General features: G+C 32.3%; 1 protein-coding gene across 1 annotated transcript; it reads right to left on the reverse strand.

Annotated features, from left to right (window-relative positions):
• Positions 1-14,899: 14,899 nt before the first annotated feature.
• On the reverse strand, positions 14,900-21,862 carry LOC127718148 (BTB/POZ domain-containing protein 6-like). The gene is made up of 3 exons (XM_052224121.1): positions 21,810-21,862; positions 18,137-18,401; positions 14,900-16,877 (listed from the first exon to the last, which is right to left on the reverse strand). Exons 2-3 carry the CDS (start codon positions 18,397-18,399, stop codon positions 15,761-15,763), a joined length of 1,380 nt encoding a protein of 459 aa, XP_052080081.1. The 5' UTR covers positions 18,400-18,401; positions 21,810-21,862; the 3' UTR covers positions 14,900-15,760.
• Positions 21,863-23,607: the final 1,745 nt, after the last annotated feature.

Consider the following 23,607-nt stretch of genomic DNA (forward strand, 5'->3'; position numbering starts at 1 on the left):
GTTTGAGGTTTTGATATTTTGACATTTGATTAGGGACTTTCCGTTTTGAATTTTCCTCGGAGTTCGGTATTTTTGTTATTTAACTTTTTATACCACAATTTAATCAATCATTTCTACTATTGTTTCGTAAGGATTATACAATAAGAAAATTGTATGAATTTTTTTGTATCATAATAGATCTTTTAGTTATTAGACAAAATTCTAACCTACAAAATTGAGAGGATGGCAAGAAATGAGAGAGACTGGGTGTGTCAACGGAGTAAGTGTCGCCTGTTTTTTATGCAACAACTATCAAGCAAATCAGCAATCAGTCTAAATTTAGAGGAAGACAGCCATACATGTTTCATTCAGCTTTCCCATAAATATTTGATGGTTTCTAAGAAAATATTAAAAAGTAAATCAATATTCTACTTCATTATGATTCCAATAAAATTATCAATGAAGTTATGGAACTCGAAAATTTTAAAAAGTGAGACAATCGGAAATAAACCAGATATATGATGCAATAAGCACATGGTGAATACATTTATGAGTTTTCTAAGCACTGACATTGTAAGGTAAGAACTTTGCTTTTATAACTGTTTGACAGTTTCATTACATTTTTCCATTATGATATTTTGGTTTTCGAGAAATTAGTTGAACATATAAAATCAATAAGATAGAATTAATCTTATTTTTAAGAATGCCTGTACCAGGTCATGAATATGACAGTTGTTATCCATTCGTTTGATGTGTTTGAGGTTTTGATATTTTGACATTTGATTAGGGACTTTCCGTTTTGAATTTTCCTCGGAGTTCGGTATTTTTGTTATTTAACTTTTTATACCACAATTTAATCAATCATTTCTACTATTGTTTCGTAAGGATTATACAATAAGAAAATTGTATGAATTTCTTTGTATCATAATAGATCTTTTAGTTATTAGACAAAATTCTAACCTACAAAATTGAGAGGATGGCAAGAAATGAGAGAGACTGGGTGTGTCAACGGAGTAAGTGTCGCCTGCTTTTTATGCAACAACTATCAAGCAAATCAGCAATCAGTCTAAATTTAGAGGAAGACAGCCATACATGTTTCATTCAGCTTTCCCATAAATATTTGATGGTTTCTAAGAAAATATTAAAAAGTAAATCAATATTCTACTTCATTATGATTCCAATAAAATTATCAATGAAGTTATGGAACTAGAAAATTTTAAAAAGTGAGACAATCGGAAATAAACCAGATATATGATGCAATAAGCACATGGTGAATACATTTATGAGTTTTCTAAGAATTGACATTGTAAGGTAAGAACTTTGCTTTTATAACTGTTTGACAGTTTCATTACATTTTTCCATTATGATATTTTGGTTTTCGAGAAATAAGTTGAACATATAAAATCAATAAGATAGAATTAATCTTATTTTTAAGAATGCCTGTACCAGGTCATGAATATGACAGTTGTTATCCATTCGTTTGATGTGTTTGAGGTTTTGATATTTTGACATTTGATTAGGGACTTTCCGTTTTGAATTTTCCTCGGAGTTCGGTATTTTTGTTATTTAACTTTTTATACCACAATTAAATCAATCATTTCTACTATTGTTTCGTTAGGATTATACAATAAGAAAATTGTATGAATTTTTTTGTATCATAATTATAGATCTTTTAGTTATTAGACAAAATTCTAACCTACAAAATTGAGAGGATGGCAAGAAATGAGAGAGACTGGGTGTGTCAACGGAGTAAGTGTCGCCTGCTTTTTATGCAACAACTATCAAGCAATCAGCAATCAGTCTAAATTTAGAGGAAGACAGCCATACATGTTTCATTCAGCTTTCCCATAAATATTTGATGGTTTCTAAGAAAATATTAAAAAGTAAATCAATATTCTACTTCATTATGATTCCAATAAAATGATCAATGAAGTTATGGAACTCGAAAATTTTAAAAGGTGAGACAATCGGAAATAAACCAGATATATGATGCAATAAGCACATGGTGAATACATTTATGAGTTTTCTAAGCACTGACATTGTAAGGTAAGAACTTTGCTTTTTATAACTGTTTGACAGTTTCATTACATTTTTCCATTATGATATTTTGGTTTTCGAGAAATTAGTTGAACATATAAAATCAATAAGATAGAATTAATCTTATTTTTAAGAATGCCTGTACCAGGTCATGAATATGACAGTTGTTATCCATTCGTTTGATGTGTTTGAGGTTTTGATATTTTGACATTTGATTAGGGACTTTCCGTTTTGAATTTTCCTCGGAGTTCGGTATTTTTGTTATTTAACTTTTTATACCACAATTTAATCAATCATTTCTACTATTGTTTCGTAAGGATTATACAATAAGAAAATTGTATGAATTTTTTTGTATCATAATAGATCTTTTAGTTATTAGACAAAATTCTAACCTACAAAATTTAAAGGATGGCAAGAAATGAGAGAGACTGGGTGTGTCAACGGAGTAAGTGTCGCCTGCTTTTTATGCAACAACTATCAAGCAAATCAGCAATCAGTCTAAATTTAGAGGAAGACAGCCATACATGTTTCATTCAGCTTTCCCATAAATATTTGATGGTTTTTAAGAAAATAATAAAAAGTAAATCAATATTCTACTTCATTATGATTCCAATAAAATGATCAATGAAGTTATGAAGCTGCGATCATCATGATCATTCTGCACATTAAACATCTAACATGTTTAATCTGTAATAAATATATATATATAAATGTAACAGACTTGAAAAAGTATCATATTAATTTTTTAGGGGGGGGGGGGGGGGGGCTGTTATTCTGAAATCATATTTCTTTATTTAAATTTGAGAATTAATAATACATTCAGGTATAAATATAAAAAAAAATATAATGCCAATTCAAAAGCACCGGGCAAGTGATATCTGCAAGGTCTGAACGTCCGGTTAGTATTGCATCAAATGTGTACTTAAAAACAATTCAAAGAAAACCAAGATTGCGCTTCCATCAATTAAAATTATATCTTTCCAGTTAAAAATAATAAACCGTATTAGTGGTTTATTCATTGTAAATTTTTATCAAATATCAGCCTTACTATCATGACTATACTTTTTTTAGATTTAGTATCCTTCTAGAAACTTGAAGGATCAACAATCAGTGAAAAATTCAATGAAAGACAGCGATAACTGTTTCGTTTACCTTTCCCATGACTATCTAATGGTTTCCGAGAAAACAATTTAAGATATAATAAATATAAATTAGATAAGTAAATCAATATTCTACTTCAATATGACGCCAGTGAAATGATCAATGTAATAATAAGGATGATGTCATTCTGGATATTAAACAAATTATATGTTTAATATTTAATCTGTACAAAATATTTTATGAAACATACTACATGAATTATCGTTTTTGTTTTTTTCTGAAGTCATTTTGGTGAATAACTGATATATTCATGTATAAATATACCATTTTTTTATTATGCCAGTTCAAAAGCACCGAGCAAGTGATATCCGCAAGTACTTGTCGCCTCGGTTGGTGTTGCAATGTATTTAAAGTAACTTAAAGAAAACCAATGCTGCCCTTCCATCAATGGAAGTTATATCTCTCTATTTAAAAGTAATAATTCGTTTTTGTGATTTTCTAACTGTTAAATTCTATCAAACATCAGACTAAATGTATTTTATTTTATCTAATTTTCTAATTGGAACACGACGTGATCATGCGGGAACTTTAAATCCAAAGACGCTATTATGTTTCTTGTATTAAATCTTACAAATGAAACTATTTTACAAAATAATGAACCTCTGATTTTAGTGTATAGTTATTAGATCATATAATCATATCTAAAAATAAGATGTTATAAAAGGAAAATATATCTCATTTTATTTTATAGCATTATGTGTTAAGAGAACGGAATTCTGTTTTCTTTTATTTTCCAATGTCTGAACTTGGTATAACAATTAATGTTAAGAGAGACAACAAGATGAAAAATATGACTAATGAATATAGAATACAAGTATCCTTTAGAGGAACACATATTGTACAATAATATGAATTCAAAACAGTAATAAAAGTCTCACTAATTGTTTTATTGGTCGATTGTAATTATTAAAAAAAAAAAGTTACCAACCAAAGTATGCAGAATAATCTGATTACTCAAGGCACTAACTTTAAAAGTTGCCAAATATTTTGACTCCTACATATAAGAAAGGTAACACATTTTTTTGGAAGCTGTTTGTCAATCTATACAAAATTCTTGTGCATTTGTGAATAGTAATATGTTGACGCTCCATAAATATTTTATCCTTTTTTAATTTTAATTTTATTTTAATTTTTAGCATATGTCCATTTTGGACGTTTACGAATCTAGAAAATGTCTGCAATCTGGTTGTTTGTGTACAAAAACAACAATAATATAAACACTTTTAATAATGTAAACTAGTTACAGACTTTTGATTTACTATTCTGACCAAAACAAAAAAACAATAATGAATAACAAACTTTAAAATTTTAACTGTTAACAAAATTTCGAACTTTTGACATACTCAGGATTTTATACCCCAGGCATAGATTACCTGAGCTGTATTTGGCAAAACCTTTCGAAATTTGGGTCCTCAACATGCTCAGTGCTTTTCAACTGTTTTTATTCGAGCGTCAATGATCATGCTGATGAGTCTTTTGTAGACGAAACTTGAGTCTAGCGTGCATAATTTTAATACTAGTATTATTGTTCATATTTTACATAATTAGGTTTTCTTTTCTTTTTTCCAGTTTTTCAATATTCCACGGCAATATGGGTATATGGTATGAAAAGTTAGAAAGGTATTGCGAAAAAGTTGAGAAGAAGATAGAAGAGATAGAACACCAAATGTATTATTCGGATTTACCAGGACCACTTTCAAAGAAATATATACATACATGTATATCGTCTAAAGGAGAAAGATGTTATGTTTACGCCGGGCCAGAAAAATTGAAAGATTTTTTATACAAACTTCAATTTTTTGCTCATTTTAACAGACATCACACAGATACGAAAGGAGAATATGAAATAACATGGAACATATTTGGTCAGCCTATTACTTTCTATTTGTTTGAAAGTTTTGTTCCTTCAGTATATAAAATAACTGGGAAAAAAAGTGTACGCGGTAAGCAGATATTATTTAAGGTTAATGATAAGGGTAAAAGAAAGATGACTGAATATAGCGACATAATGCCAGATTTAGAAGCTTACTCATCTACTGAACTTGGACATGCTATGTTAAATGCTTTAAATTCTTCACAATTCGATCAAACATCGGAAGGTCTAAGTGAAAGTATAATCCGTCAAGCTTCGTTATTTATTCTATTAACACACATACCTGAAACGGCGATTCCTTTTAAGGAGACTCTTAAAGAGTTTGAAAGTGCAGTGTTTTACAATACTAAAATATCAAAACATCCGAGTGACAAAATTGTAGATATAAAAAAAAAGACGGGTCGTATTCCTATGGCGGATAAAATTTTCAGGGGTAAATTGAGAGACGTTGCTTTAGGTGAAGTCACATTCAAAGAAGCATTCAGTGAGGCGAATTATCCAATTAGAAAAAAAGGAGGGACACAGTATGGTCGCCGGTGGGTGCTTACAGATGTAGAGGGTGTTTTAACAGGAGATTTAAGCGACAGTGAGGATGAAAGTAGTACCCTACCAGGATTGCCATTAGGAAGTAAATATCAGGCATACACAAATCAAGCATTCTTTCCGGAATCATAGATAATGGCGTAAGCTGAATTGTGTTTTTCATTTAATATTGTCCGCTAGCTCTTCAGATGTTTCTAGTGCTATTGTACATGCTGTTATTTTGTGAATTAAAAAAAAATTGAGAGTAAAAACGTGACATGCCATATAAACAAATAATATCTCAACAGGTTTTCTCTCAAGACATTTCCAATAATTTAAAGATACACCGATTTTTGTTTATGTAAACTCCCTTTAGTCAACATGACATCACATACATTGTAAGAGAAGATAAGTTGCATAAAAAAGACTTCTTAGAATATTGTCCACTTAGTTGATTTTAATTGAATGGTTGTTAACATTTATAGTCTTTTACATCCATATTATATGATCTTTACTTATGATTTTATTTTATTGACAATATTATCAGAAATAAAACAAGAAGGTGTATGGGTTTAATTTTGTTAGTTGTGATTTAAACAATAACATACAAGTTTATTAAAATATAAAAAACCAAAAAAAAATCAGTTGCATGGACAGATCATACTACATTCAATTTGGATAATTACGAAACATATACGTATATCTGGTGTAGTTGTAATGGACATTTTTTTTCCGCAGTAGTCCTTTTCCTATTAAGCAGTTATCTGTTTAGGTCATGTTAGTCTGTCGGTAAACAATATAATTTTCGTAATTGACTTACAGCTTGACTTTTGGAGTCTCTCTGTATACAGCGGATAAATAAAGACAAAAGATATATGATCTTCAAAACAGATAAATTTAATTTACTGCGGACAATGTTTAGCTAAATCCAAGGAGAGAATACCTTTTCAGAAAAAAATCACAAATGGGTTTAAGATTGTATAAAAAAGAGGTAAGGTACCAAGGGGTCAATAAAAAAATCACATGTCAAAGAAAAAAAAAAAAAAAAACGATGGCAAAATGAAAAAAAAAAACGACGAAAAAATAAACAACAGTCGACAAAACATACCATAAAAAGAATAAAAAACGAGCAACATGAACCCTACCAAAAACAAAATGAATGTGAATTTCAAAAGGGTTATAGGTCCTCCTCACAAATAACACTTTTCGTATTGATCATTGAAGAACGGCAAAATCGGTAAAAATTCCATTCGTTGATACTATTATTATTCGAGGAAAAGAGAACGGAATTGTTTCGACGACAAGTGGAACATATCAGTGGTCTTTAGATTCTGTAACACATATATTTTATTATAGCATGATGTTGTCCATAAAACTTTCAACGGGATGACTTCAACATTATTTGCCTTTTGAAACTGTCGGTTCAATATATTCCTAGTAAGCAGTTATCCTCTTTTTGTAAGAAGCAATTGACCTTTTGAATGTTCTAACGTCCAGTGGCAAATAGTTAATGTAAATCCGGGACAGGAACTCATTATAATAAATCTAATTGGTAGGTTTCACAAAGAGGATCGACCAGGATGAACATCGAGAAATTCGAACTGCCACAGTAAAATGAGGGTGTGTTGGATAGGTGAAGAAATATCCTTGCAAGAGGCTACCTACGGACCCTTCAGTGTTGTTGAAAGAGTTCTTTAACGCTCGGAGAGCATGTTACTTTCTTTATACAGAGGCATCGGATTCCGGACAGACGTGGCTGTGTATTTATACATCTCCCCTAGCCGAAATGGACGGCCACATCTTGCAAGGGTTTCCGTATCGGAGGTTTTCATGTGACCTTATTATTGAACCACAGGCAAGTGGACGTCTTTGGGTTAGATAGAAAACGGAAGCGGAATATAAGTTTATAATTACTAGTATACAAAGTTACCCAAATAAGACCCCTCAGGAAAGCCTATAGAATTGAAATGCAAATATTAAATTAGCACTAAAATACAACAATCGTATTTAAATCGAATTAAAAGGACTATTGCTCTTAACCCTTTCAAAGTTTCTCATAAACACTATGGAATTAAAGATAAATTGATGATTGTGTAACTTCGAGTCAACACAAAAAGGCAATATCGCGACGAAATATATAAATAAACTCATCACAGGTACCAGGATTAAAATTGTGTACGCCAGACGCGTGTTTCGTCTACAAAAGACTCATCATTGACGCTCGAATGAAAAAAGTTTAAAAGGTCAAATAAAATACGAAAAGTAGAAGAGCACTGAGGACCAAAAATTCCGAAAGGTTTTTTCAAAGCTAAGGTAATCTATTCCTGGGTTAAAAAATCCTTAGTATTTCGAAAAATTAAAAGTGCATAATATGCACGTCAAATATGGGACTGTTTGTTTCTGTATGTTACTTCATGTTAAAACAAAAAGGAGTAAATATATCATAAGAAAGGTTTTATGTTACATTTTCACATGAATTAAATCTAAAAATATCACAGCAGTTAGAAATTGATTCCCTATTTGGAAATTTCTTAGTCAAGGTTTTGGTATGTAATACACATCAAAATGACATTTTTTGTGTTTTATAAAAGTTTAATTTTATACAATTTTGCCACTGCAAATGTTATATTAAGTTTTTTAACATAAAAAAAAAACATATGTACAAGAAGTAGTTTTAAAATTTATCCTATAATTGAGGCAGACATGCGATTTTACCTTTCGCCTTGGCACTTTTATTTAAATCGCTTTTCAGTGTCAATTGCTAACCATCATAAAAGATTTATAACCAACCCATTTTCAATAATAAGAGATAATTTTACTCGTAACAACTAGTAGAACACAAAAAAATAATTAATAGTGGAAATAAGAAAAAAACTATTTACTATTTTGGTTTTCTTTAAAAGCGCAGAATTGCATCATTTAACACTACTCATACCACAAATCTATTTATATTAAGTTTCTTAACCAATTTCTTAAGGGATTAAAATCAATAAGAATGAAAATAATTATATTGTTTATTGTCCTTAGCAACCCCCAAAAAATCGACATGTTGTCACACAGACTTGGTTTGGTCTCTATTAGCTATAGGTTAATCCTTCTTACCAAAGGTCTGCGCTATATGAAATAGCCTCAGTATACAAACAATTAATGGGTACAAATGTTTCAGTAACCACCGAGAAATTACGCATATAAATGCTGTTATAGGTTCTGATGGTGAGGCGTTTCCGTTAAAAGTGAATTAATTAATGAATTTGGAATTAAACTGAAAAGACCAAACGATCAGGAATTATGTTTCGAAAATTTACTCCCACAAGTATATTGATATCAAAACTAGATATGGACGATGCCCCCTTCTGCTCTGCCATATGCATATGTAAAGTTCGACATACTTTAGATTTGACAAACAGTGATGTTGAAGTACGACTTGAAATTGTTGCGCTGTCTGTAAGACAAATGATGCCCCCGCCTGACCATAGGAAATTATAAATTTAACACTATGTATGATGATATCTCTTTTATCTTTATTCTGAGTACCCCAAAAAGTGAGTCCAAATACCTGACATTTTGAGAACATTTGAAATGCACACCTTTATTATGTGTAATAACATCCAACAAAATATTAAAGCTTTAGCTCAAAAACTGAAGGAGGAGATAGCCGGAAACATCATGTGTCTACATCCGAACGGACGGACAGGGAATAAATTGATATGCCCCTCGACATTTTGTAGCGGGGGCGTAACAAAAGATATACCATTAAAACTCAAGATGCGGTTTTAAATATGATTTCATAGAAGGTATCGACGATATTGTTACTAATCTAGGTTTTGAGGAACTTTTAAATGAAAACCCTAAGAAGTTGTTCAAGTATAATGCTAAAACATATAACAATCAACGTAACGTCTCGACGCTGAATGAACCCATCACACGCGACGATATCACTACTGGTATACAGTGCGAAACAACGAAAGGCTTCTGGATCTGATGAGATACTTGAAGGTTTAAACAACTATAAACAAATCAACGAATGGCAATACATTACGAACGTACCGCTAGATGAAGATAGAAACTGAACACTACATCAAATGACATCTTCTACAAAATGTCAGACGTACAATGATATTATCCAGAAGCGGGGCGTACCGCTAGCTGTGGATATTGTCTGACCAATTTAGAACATATTCACACCTTCGAGTGACCTTAAAAAATTATCCTTTCCCATTGTAATATTCAAACCTTAATTATAATTCACTTTTTATAATGAAAAAGTTAACTTGATTAATAAAAGGAACATGCGTAATGGTCATTTCAATGAATGGAATGAAATAGCACTGACAAAGTTTTGTGAGGACAAAAAAAGATAAATTGTTTTTCTTCTGCTTAAATATACCTTAAATTTCTTGGTTATAAAAAGCATCCAATGTTATATAAATCAGCTTTTTGAAATTTGTATACTTTTTGGTAATAACAAAACTCTCTCAATAATTATTAGAATTACGATCATTCAACATCAGATGCTTACTTTTTATTGATGAATGTACATGTATTTTTTTTTCTCAAAAAGTTCCTTTGCTTTATTTATCAGCAGTCTGACATTGTTTTCTTTGAAAAAAGACATTGACTCTAAGGTCTGGTATTAAAATTAATTTAAAGATTATTTTATGTACACTTTTGCCCCCATATATTTATATTTTTTGTTCCATATATGTACCATTATAAACATTTGCAATATTCAAAATAATTTTATAGTTCTCTTCTTTTTTATCTTTAATCAGTAGGCTGTTTTCTTATGGAAAATGCCTCAGGGCATTGTACACTTTATTAGTGTAATTATTAAGAGTTCACTTTCATAATTAACCTACAATGAAAAGTCATTCATGTATAGTATTTTATAGTGCATGGAAAGCCATGTACTATGAAAATTAGAAGGGAAAAAACTGATTTTCTATTGGACGAGATGGGGTGAGTATGTTCTAACGATAACTTAAAAATGTGCACATATATGACACAAACAGTAATGCCGTGTTCACATTGTGATTAACTCTGCGTGGTGTAAGTGTACTCACCACATAACTAAACTCTAATACGTTCCCATTGATAAAAGAAGTTTACATGTAGTTTAAATCAGGTTTAGACTACACGCAGTCGATAGTCAATGTAGTCCTTGTGCGGGTTAAGTGTACATAAAACTAGATATTAAGAACGTGAATTTTATTATGAATATTTATGGAAGTTACATATATTGAATAAAAATCATTATAATAACAATATAAATTTAGTTATTTACCTATTTATATGACAAAAACTAAAAAATTGCTCAGTTAAACACATGATTAGATTTAAATAGACTTAGTGGACAATTTGATTTTCAGTGAGAGGGGGAATTTTTTTGCTGATGGAATATTCATTTTACACCTGTTAATAGTATGTCTTATGTATTTAGCACGAAAATTGTATTTACTTATTGTAAACAACTTTTCATTGCAAGTCCTGCATTTTGTATGATAAACTATTCATTTTCATTCTGTCTTAGACAAGGTTATTTTTTACAGTTATCCATTTCCAAATTCACCCAAATGGTGACTTGGAAATAGAAATATGGTAACTTGGGTCTTCTGCCGATCGGCAGTAAACCCATTGTGGAGTGGGGCGTCTGTTATGCTGTACGGTATGTACAAGTACTTAGCCACGTCCGGTCAGAATGGGGACATTAAATCAGATGCCTCATGCAGAGAGAGTGCCACGCTCTCTGCAGTTAAGAACCCCTGCAACAACTCTTTGAGGGGACCGTAGGTGGCCTGTTGCAAGATAAAATTTCTGTCTCTTTCCACTATACTCTCACTGTCCAATCGCAGTCCAAATTTCCCCCATTCTTCATCCCGGCCGGCTTCTATTACAGGACCTACATATTGTATTTATTGGGAATTTGTTCTCGTCCTGAACATGAATAAAATATTTGCCACTTGACGTTAACCAACAAAAACTCAATCAATCGATCATTTCCAAAATCCTTCTTTCGCCTATTGTTAGACTATTTTAACCTTCGTTATCCTGACATCTTTAGAACTCACAAAGTTCTCCAAATAAATAGAACGATTTTATTGAGGTAGTGACCATTCATCTTCATGGGACAAATCATTTTTTATTACCTTGATTAAAAGCAAACACTAATAATATACAGGAACTTTTATTAAACTTAAAGTCCATGTTGATTAATTTGTAAAAAAGCAAAGAAAAGATGATGGTAATTTATGAGCGTAAATTTTCCCTTACTTTAAATTGTTTCCTAAGTAAAGTTTCCTACATGTATGCAGTGTTTTATATACTGTTTTTTTATCTTTGTTGTTCCCTTCTTTGTCTTGTCCTGTCGGTTTCTGGTCGATTCAATGCTTTAATAACGAGATATTAACAGACTGAGTGTTATCCTATTGATGTCAGTAGAACTAGCTATGACAGTCTTACTAATGATAGTGTAACAGGAGTTTATTATTTTTCATTCTACATAAATCGTGATTTCAAAATATAACGAAAAACCAGATATACATCCGGTTAGTCCTCATTGTACTCCTCACCTTTGATTTTAAACCTCCAACTTGTATAACAATTTAAAAGAATCAAATTTCCTGAAATGCGTAATCCAATGAAATAAACATTGCTCAATTTAATAATATAGCAATTTTGTTTTCACCAATCAAGTAATTCATCTGTTACAGAGCCATATGCATAAAGAAATAGAAAATGAAAGGATATGGAGTAAATGTACATGGGACAAAATCGCACACAATATATAGAAAACATAGAAAATTACCAATGAACAGGGCTTTTATTCCTTTTCTTCAGTATGAAAATACCACTAAATAAGTTGTATGCACCAAAGCGCATTTCTGGGTTGACCGTCATCTGGAACGCCCAAAGCCAAACATTTGAAAGTCAAGGATGTAAAAGACCCGAAACTTTTGAAGAGGTATATGACCAAAAGGGGATCTAAATATAATAGCCAAATACATCTGAGGTCAACTGTGCCTGAAAGAGTTGAATTCTTAGTTTCTTAATAATTTCTAAGTTTATCAATGGAAAATTTAAGAAAGGTTTGATCTGAATTATGTCAGTACAGAAGCACTGACTATTGATGTGATGATACCATCGAGGACTAACAGTCCCTCAACAGTGGTATGGACCAGACGATCAAATATCATCTTTGTATTCATAGATATAAGAAGATATACCCAAGGTCGTTGAAAGTGGCGTTTAACAACAACAACAAACACTCCCATCAACTATTTGAGGAATTTATTTAATGAAGACCATTCTACAATCATGTTGATGTAAAACTTATTTAGAATCCAACTTAAAAGTTTATATACACATTCGTGATATACAGTCATTTGCCGTATAATATCAAACACTAGCCTTGCTTTGAAGTCAACAAAAAAATACGCTGAACTTAAATTGTGATGTAGCTAGCTAGAATGGGTCTGGAATACTTTTATACTAACTTCTGTATGTTCAATGGTTACAATTTTCGACAATTTGAAAAATATCACCATGCTAGTGACAACAAGAGAGTTGTCAATTTTATTTAGACGGAAGTCAAATTGCGAAATCATTTTATCAATAAGTAAAGGCAATTTTTTTTTGAATATTTGGGATGTATGAATACGCAGCGCCGTCCGAACATCATTAGAACGTTATCCGATGCAAGTTTATTTAAGAAGAGTGCCGTTATTTTTGCACCCGAAAGGACACTCCCATCAACTATTTGAGGAGTTTATTTATAATCTATATCAAGGCAACATGTTTGCCCCTAACCATCAGGCCCTTTATTTATTGGCGGGAGTCCAAATTTATCGCTCTCTATCACGGTCGAACCTATCGTTTGGATTAATAAAATTATGTGTTTGTACTTAACTTGAAATATTTGCCCCTAAACTTTCAACAAATATCAATCAAATATTTATAAATAAAATGAAATAATCGTAAATTTGTATATTTTTATTGGTACTCTGTACGACGTTGAACAGATGTTTCTTAGTCTATAAATAAACCGAACATCCATAAACATTGTCAATTATTCCATATATATACATGTTCGGTGTGAACCAAGGCTCCGTGTTGAAGGCCGTTTTTTGACCTATAATGGTTTACTTTTACAATTTGTGTCTTGGATGGAGACTTGAAATATTTGCCCCTAAACTTTCAACAAATATCAATCAAATATTTATAAATAAAATGAAATAATCGTAAATTTGTATATTTTTATTGGTACTCTGTACGACGTTGAACAGATGTTTCTTAGTCTATAAATAAACCGAACATCCATAAACATTGTCAATTATTCCATATATATACATGTTCGGTGTGAACCAAGGCTCCGTGTTGAAGGCCGTTTTTTGACCTATAATGGTTTACTTTTACAATTTGTGTCTTGGATGGAGAGTTGTCTCATTGGCACTCATACCACATCTTCTTATATCTATGAATACAAAGATGATATTTGATCGTCTGGTCCATACCACTGTTGAGGGACTGTTAGTCCTCGATGGTATCATCACATCAATAGTCAGTGCTTCTGTACTGACATTATTCAGAACAAACCTTTCTTAAATTTTTCATTGATAAATTTTTCACCTATGGTATTTATGAGCACTGTCATCATCCATTTATTGCTGATTTCCCTTTAATTCATCCTATAGATACATTCGAGGAGGACAGTTATATTTTACTCATGCACATCTTTTACATTACACAAAATTTTTAATGCTTCTTTGTAATATACTTGGGGTGTAAATGCGTTGATCGAACCACATTTTGCATGAAGCACGGACATTCGCAATATATTTTATTGATATATTTATGGTAAACGAAAGATAAATCGTGTTATATTTCATTGCCGATAACGAGCTCACTATAGTAAAGGCTTGTACTAGCAGTTTGTTAAATTTGTATATAATATATATATATATAATTATTATCGAGGAGTTTGTGAATGTTTCATAAAACATGAATTAAAATTTGATATTCTGTATTCGTGTTATTTTGTTAAAATTGTCTATGGCGGAGTTGCCTAGGTAGTTCATCCACACAGAGATAATTGCCCTGTCAACACTTCGAACCCAATTATTTTCAAGGTGTATTCGACTCCAACTTATTTGATATGAATTGCCAGTTTTCCTACCGAAGGTCGCTGCTTCTTTTTTTTCACTAATCAAAATCTACTCAAGGTCGTTGAAAGTGGCGTTTAACAACAACAATAAACACATATTTAAAAAAAAAGTGAAAAGAAATTACCAAACAACTGCTTCATTATCTAAAACTGACATTTCAATTATTTTAATCTTAATCTATTTAAATATATATTGGTTAAAAATTCTGCAACGATACCAGATGCACACTCGTTAGTTTATCTATTGTTAGAAAAGTAAGGCTGGCTCAATACTATGAATGAGTAGAATGCTGACATGTATTAGAAGCATATTAGGACGAGAACATGTTGAGATGATATGAATATGAGTCCTACTTTGTACTTGACAGACACGTTCTAGTTCAAAATGTAACAGTGCGCAGGATAACACACACTTCCCGAAAACATAAGTATGACTACTAGCCGACTACTCTTTGCTATAAACTTTTAGCCCCTAAAGGTGACTGGGGAATATAAATATGGTCGCTCTTGGTCTTCTTCCAAATGGCAGTAAAACTCTTGCCTAAGTGGGGAGTCCGTTTGGCTGTGCGGGATGTACAAAAAACGCAGCCACGTCCGGTCAGAATGGGGGTGTTTAATCTGATGTCTTCTGTAGAGATTGTGCCACGTTATCCCTTACAGCAACTCTTTGAGTGGTCTGTATGTGGCCTGTTGCAAGGCAAAATTTCTGTTCCTATCCAGTATACCCTCATTGTCAAGTGACAGTCAAAATTTTCCCTGACCTTTATCCTGGACGGCCTCTATTACAGGACCTTCCTATTGTATTATTTGCTAATTTGTTCTCGTTCTGAACATGCATGAAATACTTGCCACTGGACGTTATACAACCAACAATCAATCAATCTAAACTTTTACCTTAATTCCTCCTGTTAAGCAAGGAAGTCTGGGGTCAAACCCACGACCTCCCGTATTCGAAGCAACTATGTTACAAAGCTGTAGGTTAAACACGACTTCTACTTATTTAGTATAAAAGTAACATCATACTACTTTCATTTTGAAAATATCAAACCCGGAATTTGTCCATGATCGGTATCAGTTCCATTTGTTTCTCCAATGGTTTTGCTGAATTCAAATTTAACTCCGTCTGATGTCACGTGCTCTTCCCCGCCTTCTCCCCAGTATGTTCTAGGCCCTTGCATTATTACAGTTATTGTATAGCGAATGTTCGGAACAATGTAAATTGATTTCGGAAAAAAGATGTTGAATGTCTTTTCTTTCGTGTTAATTGCTACTTTTGTAAGAATTTTTGAAAGGTTGGTCGTTGAAAGTCCAGCTCTTAAAATGGTAGCTTCGACTGTATAAGCGGCAGATTCAACTCCGCAACCATAAAGAATGATACCATGAATGTATATTGTTTTTGATGCCGAAAAGTCTATTTTATCTGATTTTTGACCTACATACCATAAATTTTCATTTCGCAACGCAACATGTCCGTCACGAAGAAATCGTAGGCATATCCTATGTTGGGGCGTGTGGGTGTTCTGTTGAGTTTGAGGGTCTTGCAGAGCTATCGTTGTTTGAAGTTGACGTTGTCCTCGAGGAGTTGTTTTAAATATGTCATCAGGAATAGACTTTGATGAGCCACATAGAAAAGTAAACACACTGATCCGCTCCGATTTTGAAAGTATATCTCTTTTGCCAACATTATCAGCGAAAAACTGAATGTCCATCACCGGAAACCTAACTTCGTACAAAACTTTTCCCAAAACATTCTTTATGTTAACATCACATACGGTAAGCTGCTGTCGTCTGCATTCAGTTTCCGCCCATTTTAACAATACATTAAGCACAGTGGCTTCATCGATTATAAGATCATCGGATGATATAATCGGCATTAAGCAATCTGGACATAAATGAAGAAACGCTTCCGACTGGAGACATTTTTGAGGCTCTAGTAAAATCATCTCTAAACATTTTTTGTGTAATTCGTGGTCGTCAAAGAGATGCGCACTCTCCATTGTTGAACATACCGTGTCAACGGTTAGCGCTTCCTGGAGCAGTTTGCGACATTTTCGGACAACTTTTGTCACACAGTATTTATTTGCTGCATACAGTAAACTAGCAGTCTGCTCGCCACTGACAGCAAGATCTTCGTAGTATAAATATCTGAAAATATTAGAAATAAAAAATAATATTTGACATATCTTTCAGACATGGAGAACCATTTCCGGAGCTGAATACTAGGCTTAATGAAATGTTCTAGCATAAATTTATTATATTTGTTTCAGGAATTTTGAATAGTGATGTGGTGTCAAAATTCTAACAAGGAGGTAAAATTTCGCCATTGTCTTTATACAAGTTCACTGGTTTGTCTGGCTGCCATTTCATTTGATTTATCCAATATGCATCCTTAAGCTTTAGTCGCAACACTTTCATCTTTTACACAGAAATTGTATATTTATAATATTTATAATCGAATAAAGTGAGACAACCCTGCAAAAAAAAAAAACCAAAAAAAAAACGAAATTATCCCTAAGCTTGATTTCTCTGTAATTTAAGTTTTGAAATTTACTTTGCTTTTATTATAAGGTTAGACTTATGCTCTGCTTACCAAATGTCCTTTTTGTTATTGATTATTTTTCTAATATAAATTTGTTGCTATTCTATTGGTTCACAGGCTTCAATAAAAAAGTGTTATATTGTCGTTTGTTACAGTGTTACAGATTCTGTTAAAGTCACGGAAATGAAAGGGTAAGGCGTATCAATTAATAAAATGTAAAAATTCCTTCACACAGTTGGCAAATCCCAACTCAAAGGGAAATCCCTGTATGGTTACTGTTCGTCATCCCTAAAACTCGGTGAAACCTTCAACATGGAACAAAAGCTTACACTTTTATATCTGACGATATACGGTAGATATGAGTTTTCCTCATTGTTAAAGGCGCTGCGGTTATCCGTATAGAATCTTAAATCTACGTAATATAATCTCTGGTGGATCGTTGTCTCATTGGCAATCATACCACATTTCCTTACTTTGTTCACCGGTAATTTAAAGAGAGCCCCTAGCAAAGGTATTGGCGAAATACTTTGTTAGATATCAAGACCAACTTTTTTGCATTGAAAATATGGTAGGGTTTACAGAATAGAGATTAATGGGCAAAAAATACAGAATAAAGGGCAAAACAAATAAAGAATAGAGAAAAATAGGTCAATATAATATAGAATAGAGAATACTGGGGTGCTAAAATGTACAGAAAAGAGAATAATGTTTAATAAAATTAAAGAATAGAGAAAAGCGGCCTATAAAATTAAAGAATAAACAGAAATGAAGGATCCCCCATCCAAAGCCTCATATAGATGTGGTATATGTTTTATTGAAGTTTTTACTCTTGATAAGTAAATATGAGCTAAAAGACTAAGCATACTTAAGCAGAGTAGAAAACACCTCCGGTTCTATATCTGGGATTGGAATCTCTTCATTTTTTTCTGCTACTGCTCCATAAAACATGGCGAAGAACACAGAACTTCTGCTAGCAAGAACATATTTGTGCGCTGGAATCGGTTTAGAATCGTTTCCGACAAGAAATGTCACGTCACATCCCAACTGATGAGCAAACATATATCGGTTACATTCTGCAATGGACCGACCGGATTGCCAGTCTTTTTCCTCTCCATCGTGCGTGGTCATGACTATAATAAAAGCAGATAAAATGTATATACAAATAAAACAGTCTCAACTTAAATCATGCCGTTAAGTGTAATAGATAAAAATTTAAATATCTCTACCTTTCACTTTCACTGTATCATTCTGTGCTTTGTCATGCAATTGCTTAGTTTATGTATGTTTCTTCTTATTCGAAATAACCGCACAAAATCCTCGAGGCTTCCCAGCCCAAGAATATCGAATTGCCGTCCCTTAACTGCAAGCATTCTTTATATGTAAATGCAAATTTATTTAGTTACTGTAATCATATTTTTGACGTGCCTGTGCTTGTGTCGATTCTATCATGTCCTATTATGGGGTTTTTCCACTGAAATTATTATTAATGCACGGTCTTATAGGTAATTTTATACCATTAGTAATTCCACTGACTGAGTATGTTAATTAATGTATGTGTAAGTCTCAGTTCCGGAAAGTCGTCATCGGTAGAATTTTTTTATAATATATTTTCCCCTTAAAGATGTTCGCTAGTCTGTTTCAAAATGACAAGCTTTTTTAAAGACTGTTATAAATTGATAGTATATATATATAACAGAACTAAAAAACAAGAAAAAAATGCAAGATCCATGTCTTTGTTTTTGAGATATTAGCCATCTGGATTATTCATACATTTATCATCAATTTGGCACATTTTTTCTTTCAAAACCTATGAAAAAATAACAAGGATTTTATAAGATTTTCAAAAATGGCTTTTCAAACTATAAGAAATAAAATTGTGAAAAGAAGAGTAGCGGTTAGCGGGCAAAATTTTTAATGACACCACATGGATAAAACCAAAGGATTCCGAATATCTGACAAAAAGAAGCGAATATCCTTCAAACATCTTGTGGGAAATCATTGGTAGTCTATGTTGAATTTATTCAAATTTCTTTGAACTCGGGATAATGTTGAGTTTGACATATGGCACTGACACTTGGCTATTGTTGATTGTTTAAAGTCCAGTGGCAAATACTTCATGCAAATTCAACAAGACAACAAGTGAAAAATAAATGTAATAGGTATGACTAGTATTAGGGACAACAAATTTGGAATGATATTTGAAAAATAGTTTATGGACGGCCGGATTGGGCAGATATCTCAACTGGCAGCATACCACCTACGTACTGCTGAAAGAGACTCACCAAGGATCATGTAACGGGCAAACATTCACATTCCGACTGGGTGTGGCTGTGTATTGTAAATCATACACAGACAAACGAGTACAGTTCCAGTATAGGTTTAACTGGCGACAAGAGAAATCCAGGTCAATATATTTCTGTATCATATTAGACTTATTGGGTATCTACTGTTGTAGACTGTACGATGTCTTTCAGATGTGTTTTATTGTGTAATACTTTATATTATTGTCTTAATTGACGCCAATCCACATCTCTTTTAACTTAAATTTTCGATAGTACCTTCCAACTCTCGTTCGAGCGCCACTCATTAGTCTTATGTAGACGAAACGCGTGCCTGTCATACATAGTAACAAACCTGGTTTTGCGGTTATAAAAAAAATCGAGTACGATAATCGCGTTTAGACTCAGAAATCAGCCAATCAAAATACTGGATTTGGTGTTTCGAGCACAAATATTGTACTCCGAGCACTGAGTAAAGTTTTATGACCGAGGGCTCTGGTATCTGGTAGTCAGTACATTTGTGTTGACATGAAATATCATTGATTTGTTAATTTTCTATAAATTTACTGTATATAAAAGGTTTTTGAGATATTAGCCATTGAAAATTTGGCGGTAAATGATTCTGTCTGGATTTTTCATACATTTATCATTGGCACTTTTTTTCTTTCAAAACTTTAGAAAAAATAACAAGGATTTTATAAGATTTTCAAAAATGGCTTTTCAAACTATAAGGAACAAAAGTGTGAAAAGAAAAGAAGGGGTTAGCGGGCAAAATTGTTAATGACATCACAGGGATAAAACCAAAGCATTCCGAATATCTGACAAATGTTTAAAACAAGAGAAGCGAACATCCTTAAAACATCTTGTGGGAAATATTTGGTAGTCTATGTTGAATTTATTCAAATTTCTTTAAACTCGGGATAATTTTGAGTTTGACATATGGCATTGACACTTGGCTATTGCTGATTGTTTATAGTCCAGTGGCAAATAGTTCATGCAAATTCAACAAGACAACAAGTGAAAAATAAATGTAATAGGTATGGCTAGTATTAGGGACAAAAAAATTGGAATCACATTTGAAAATGTTTTATGAACGGCCGGGTTGGACAGATATCTCAACTGGCAGCATACCACCTACGGACTGCTGAAAGAGTCGCACCAAGGATCATGTAACGGGCAAACATTCACATTCCGTCAGGGTGTGGCTGTGTATTGTTAATCCTACACAGACAAACGAGTACAGTTCCAGTATAGATTTAACTGGTGACAAGAGAAATCCAGGTCAATATATTTCTGTATAATATTAGACTTATAGGGTATCTACTGTTGTAGACCGTACGATGTCTTTCAGATGTGTTTTATTGTGTAATATTTTATATTATTGTGTTAATTGACACCAATCCACATCTCTTTTTATTTAAATTTTCAATATTACCTTCCAACTCTTTTAATTCGAGTGCCACTGATTAGTCTTATGTAGGCGAAACGCGCGCCTCAGTGTCATACATAGTTACAAGCCTGGCCTTGCGGCCATAAAAAATTTCGAGTACGATAAATGCGTTCAGACTCAGAAATCAGCCAATCAAAATACCGGATTTGGTGTTTCGACAAAATTTTGTACTCCGAGCACTGAGTAAAGTTTTATGACCGAGGGCTCTGGTATCTAGTAGTCAGTACTTTTGTGTTGACATGAAATACCATTGATATGTTAATTTTCAATAAATTTACTGTATATAAAAGGTTGAATTATTCGAAACACTAAGGTCTTTCTACCCCAGGTATAGATTGCCTTAGCTATTTTTGGCACATTTTTTTCGGAATTTTCAGTTTTGAAAGCTCTACAACTTTGTATTTGAGTTTACCATCCAACTCTTTTAATTCGAGCACCACTGTTGATTCTTATGAAGACGAAACGCGGGTCTGGCGTACAAAATTATAAGCCAGCGACTCTTTTCACAAAAAATCTTACGATTAAAATTGATCGTAAGTTATACTGAAATGTGTATGACTTACGAGTATTTTTACTCTTAAGATTTTTTGTGAAAAGAGCCACTGGTATCTTTGATGAGTTTTTACCTCAAAATATAGTAGTTTGCATATTATTCTGTACATAGCTATATATTTGTTTTACTTGGTGCATTTGTAATGTCCTCCTTCGTCGTATCTATTCATAATTCTTTCTTCAACTTTTCAAATTAGAGAAAATAATTAAACAAGAATAAAAGTCAAAATATTTTAGAATTTAAAACATTGTCTTACCTTTATATTAAATCACATTCCTGTTAAAGAAAATAATGCATTAAATGACGAGATTTTAGTCTTACTTTTTAAATCTATTACCGGGTCATTTATTTCTTTTCATTTAATTATCTGGCCTTTTATTAAATTTCACAAAAACAATCGAAATGAAATATTTCATTCATATGTGTAATTAACAAAGTGGAAACTGGCATTTGTTTGAAGTTCATAACTCGTTCGGACGAATTTGTGCAGTTTTAAAACTATTATTTATTAAAAAGGGGAAAAGGTAATGTTTTATTTTATTGTTGAATTCGAGTTTTTATTCAACTCTACGATGTAGCAAAAGTGTGTTCAAAAATAAAATAAAAATCTTTCCGTAAAAAACAAGAGAAATCCACGGTTTCAATTAATCTGCAATCATTGATGAATAAGCTTTTGAATTATGAAATTGAATTTAGAGCATCTTTAATACTAAGAATACAATCCACTGGAATAATAGTTCATAATAAACAAATGAAATAATATGTAGTAAAATAAGAAAATAAAGATATATCTGTATACTTCATAGACGGAAAGGGAATTTATCTTCGTATAGGTTGTTCTTATTTTAAGTTTTCGTCGCTTTTCACTATAAAAAATAAAAATTTGAAAATATTTAATGACGTGCCGATCTTTTGTTTTGCCTCTGTTTTGTTTAAGAGAAATAATAAATTTTCACAAATAGTCAATTTGAAATATCTCATTTAAATGAGAAAAATTTATTTAAAGAATCATAGTAACTGTATTGTTTTGTGTTTGAATGTCGTGCTGCACATCAGGGACCCTTAATTGGAACAATAAGTATTCTTATGCTTTTATTCTTAGTAGTACTGAATTTGATTAATTAAATTTAGGTTTGAAACACCTATTTTTATGAAGTCAGGCCAGTTGTGTCCAATGGCAGGAATTTTCATTTCTGTTTTTTAAGAAACGCCCTTTAAGTACTTTGCTGTCGTCCGTTTATTATTTTTACAAATAAATTTCGATTATTTTATTTATTAAAAAATTGGTTACAGACATAATTGTTCTATTCGTGTACAGTACTGCTTTCCTGAAAATCGTTTTGCAAACCTCTTAACATAAGAGCCGTGTCTTCATGCATATAGTACAAGAATGAAATCAAATGATTTCCTAATCAATATAAAAGAGTTGTAGTTAAGTTATATGTAGATATTACCAATGTTACTGACCGAATTTAAAGGGCAATATAAGCATCTTTATGTACCTAAAACTTCGAAAATCGAATGAAGACCAAATGGATGTTCACATACTAGTAGTAGGACGTATAATACGGATAATTCATTTAGGTTGCTGTCTTGTAATTGACTGATCTTTGATAAAATGCTACATATGGTGAATGTGGCCCCTAAACAAAAATGTGTACTAGATCAATGAAAATGGACGTCACACTAAACTCCAAAACATATAAATGAACTAAAATTAAAAAAAACATACAAGACTAACAAAGGCCAGAGGCTCCTGACATGGGACAGGCGCAAAAAAGCGGCGGGGTTAAACATGTTTTGTGAGATCTCAACCCTCCGCCTATACATGTACCTCTAGCCAATGTAGAATAAACAAACACACAGCAATACGCACAGTAAAACTTAGTTTAAAAGAAGTCCGAGTCCGATGTCAAAATAGGTAACAAAAGAAACTATTATAGACCCAAGATAGGTTAAACCCGTCACACTTCCCCCACCTCAAGAATCACCATACATTATGACTCAAACAACAATTACCCTGGCTAGAAATCCTCTCTAACCACCGTTAGTTA

This window comes from Mytilus californianus, unplaced genomic scaffold, assembly GCF_021869535.1.
Source record: "Mytilus californianus isolate M0D057914Y unplaced genomic scaffold, xbMytCali1.0.p SCAF_10, whole genome shotgun sequence".
Taxonomy (NCBI): Eukaryota; Metazoa; Mollusca; class Bivalvia; order Mytilida; family Mytilidae; genus Mytilus; species Mytilus californianus.

Coding starts and splice junctions, on each gene's coding strand:
- LOC127718148 (XM_052224121.1), bottom strand. CDS start 18,399: ATGACCACGCACGATGGAGAGGAAAAAGACTGGCAATCCGGTCGGTCC. Junction 16,878..18,136: donor GTGTTTTCTACTCTGCTTAA/GTATGCTTAGTC, acceptor TAATATTTTCAG/ATATTTATACTACGAAGATC.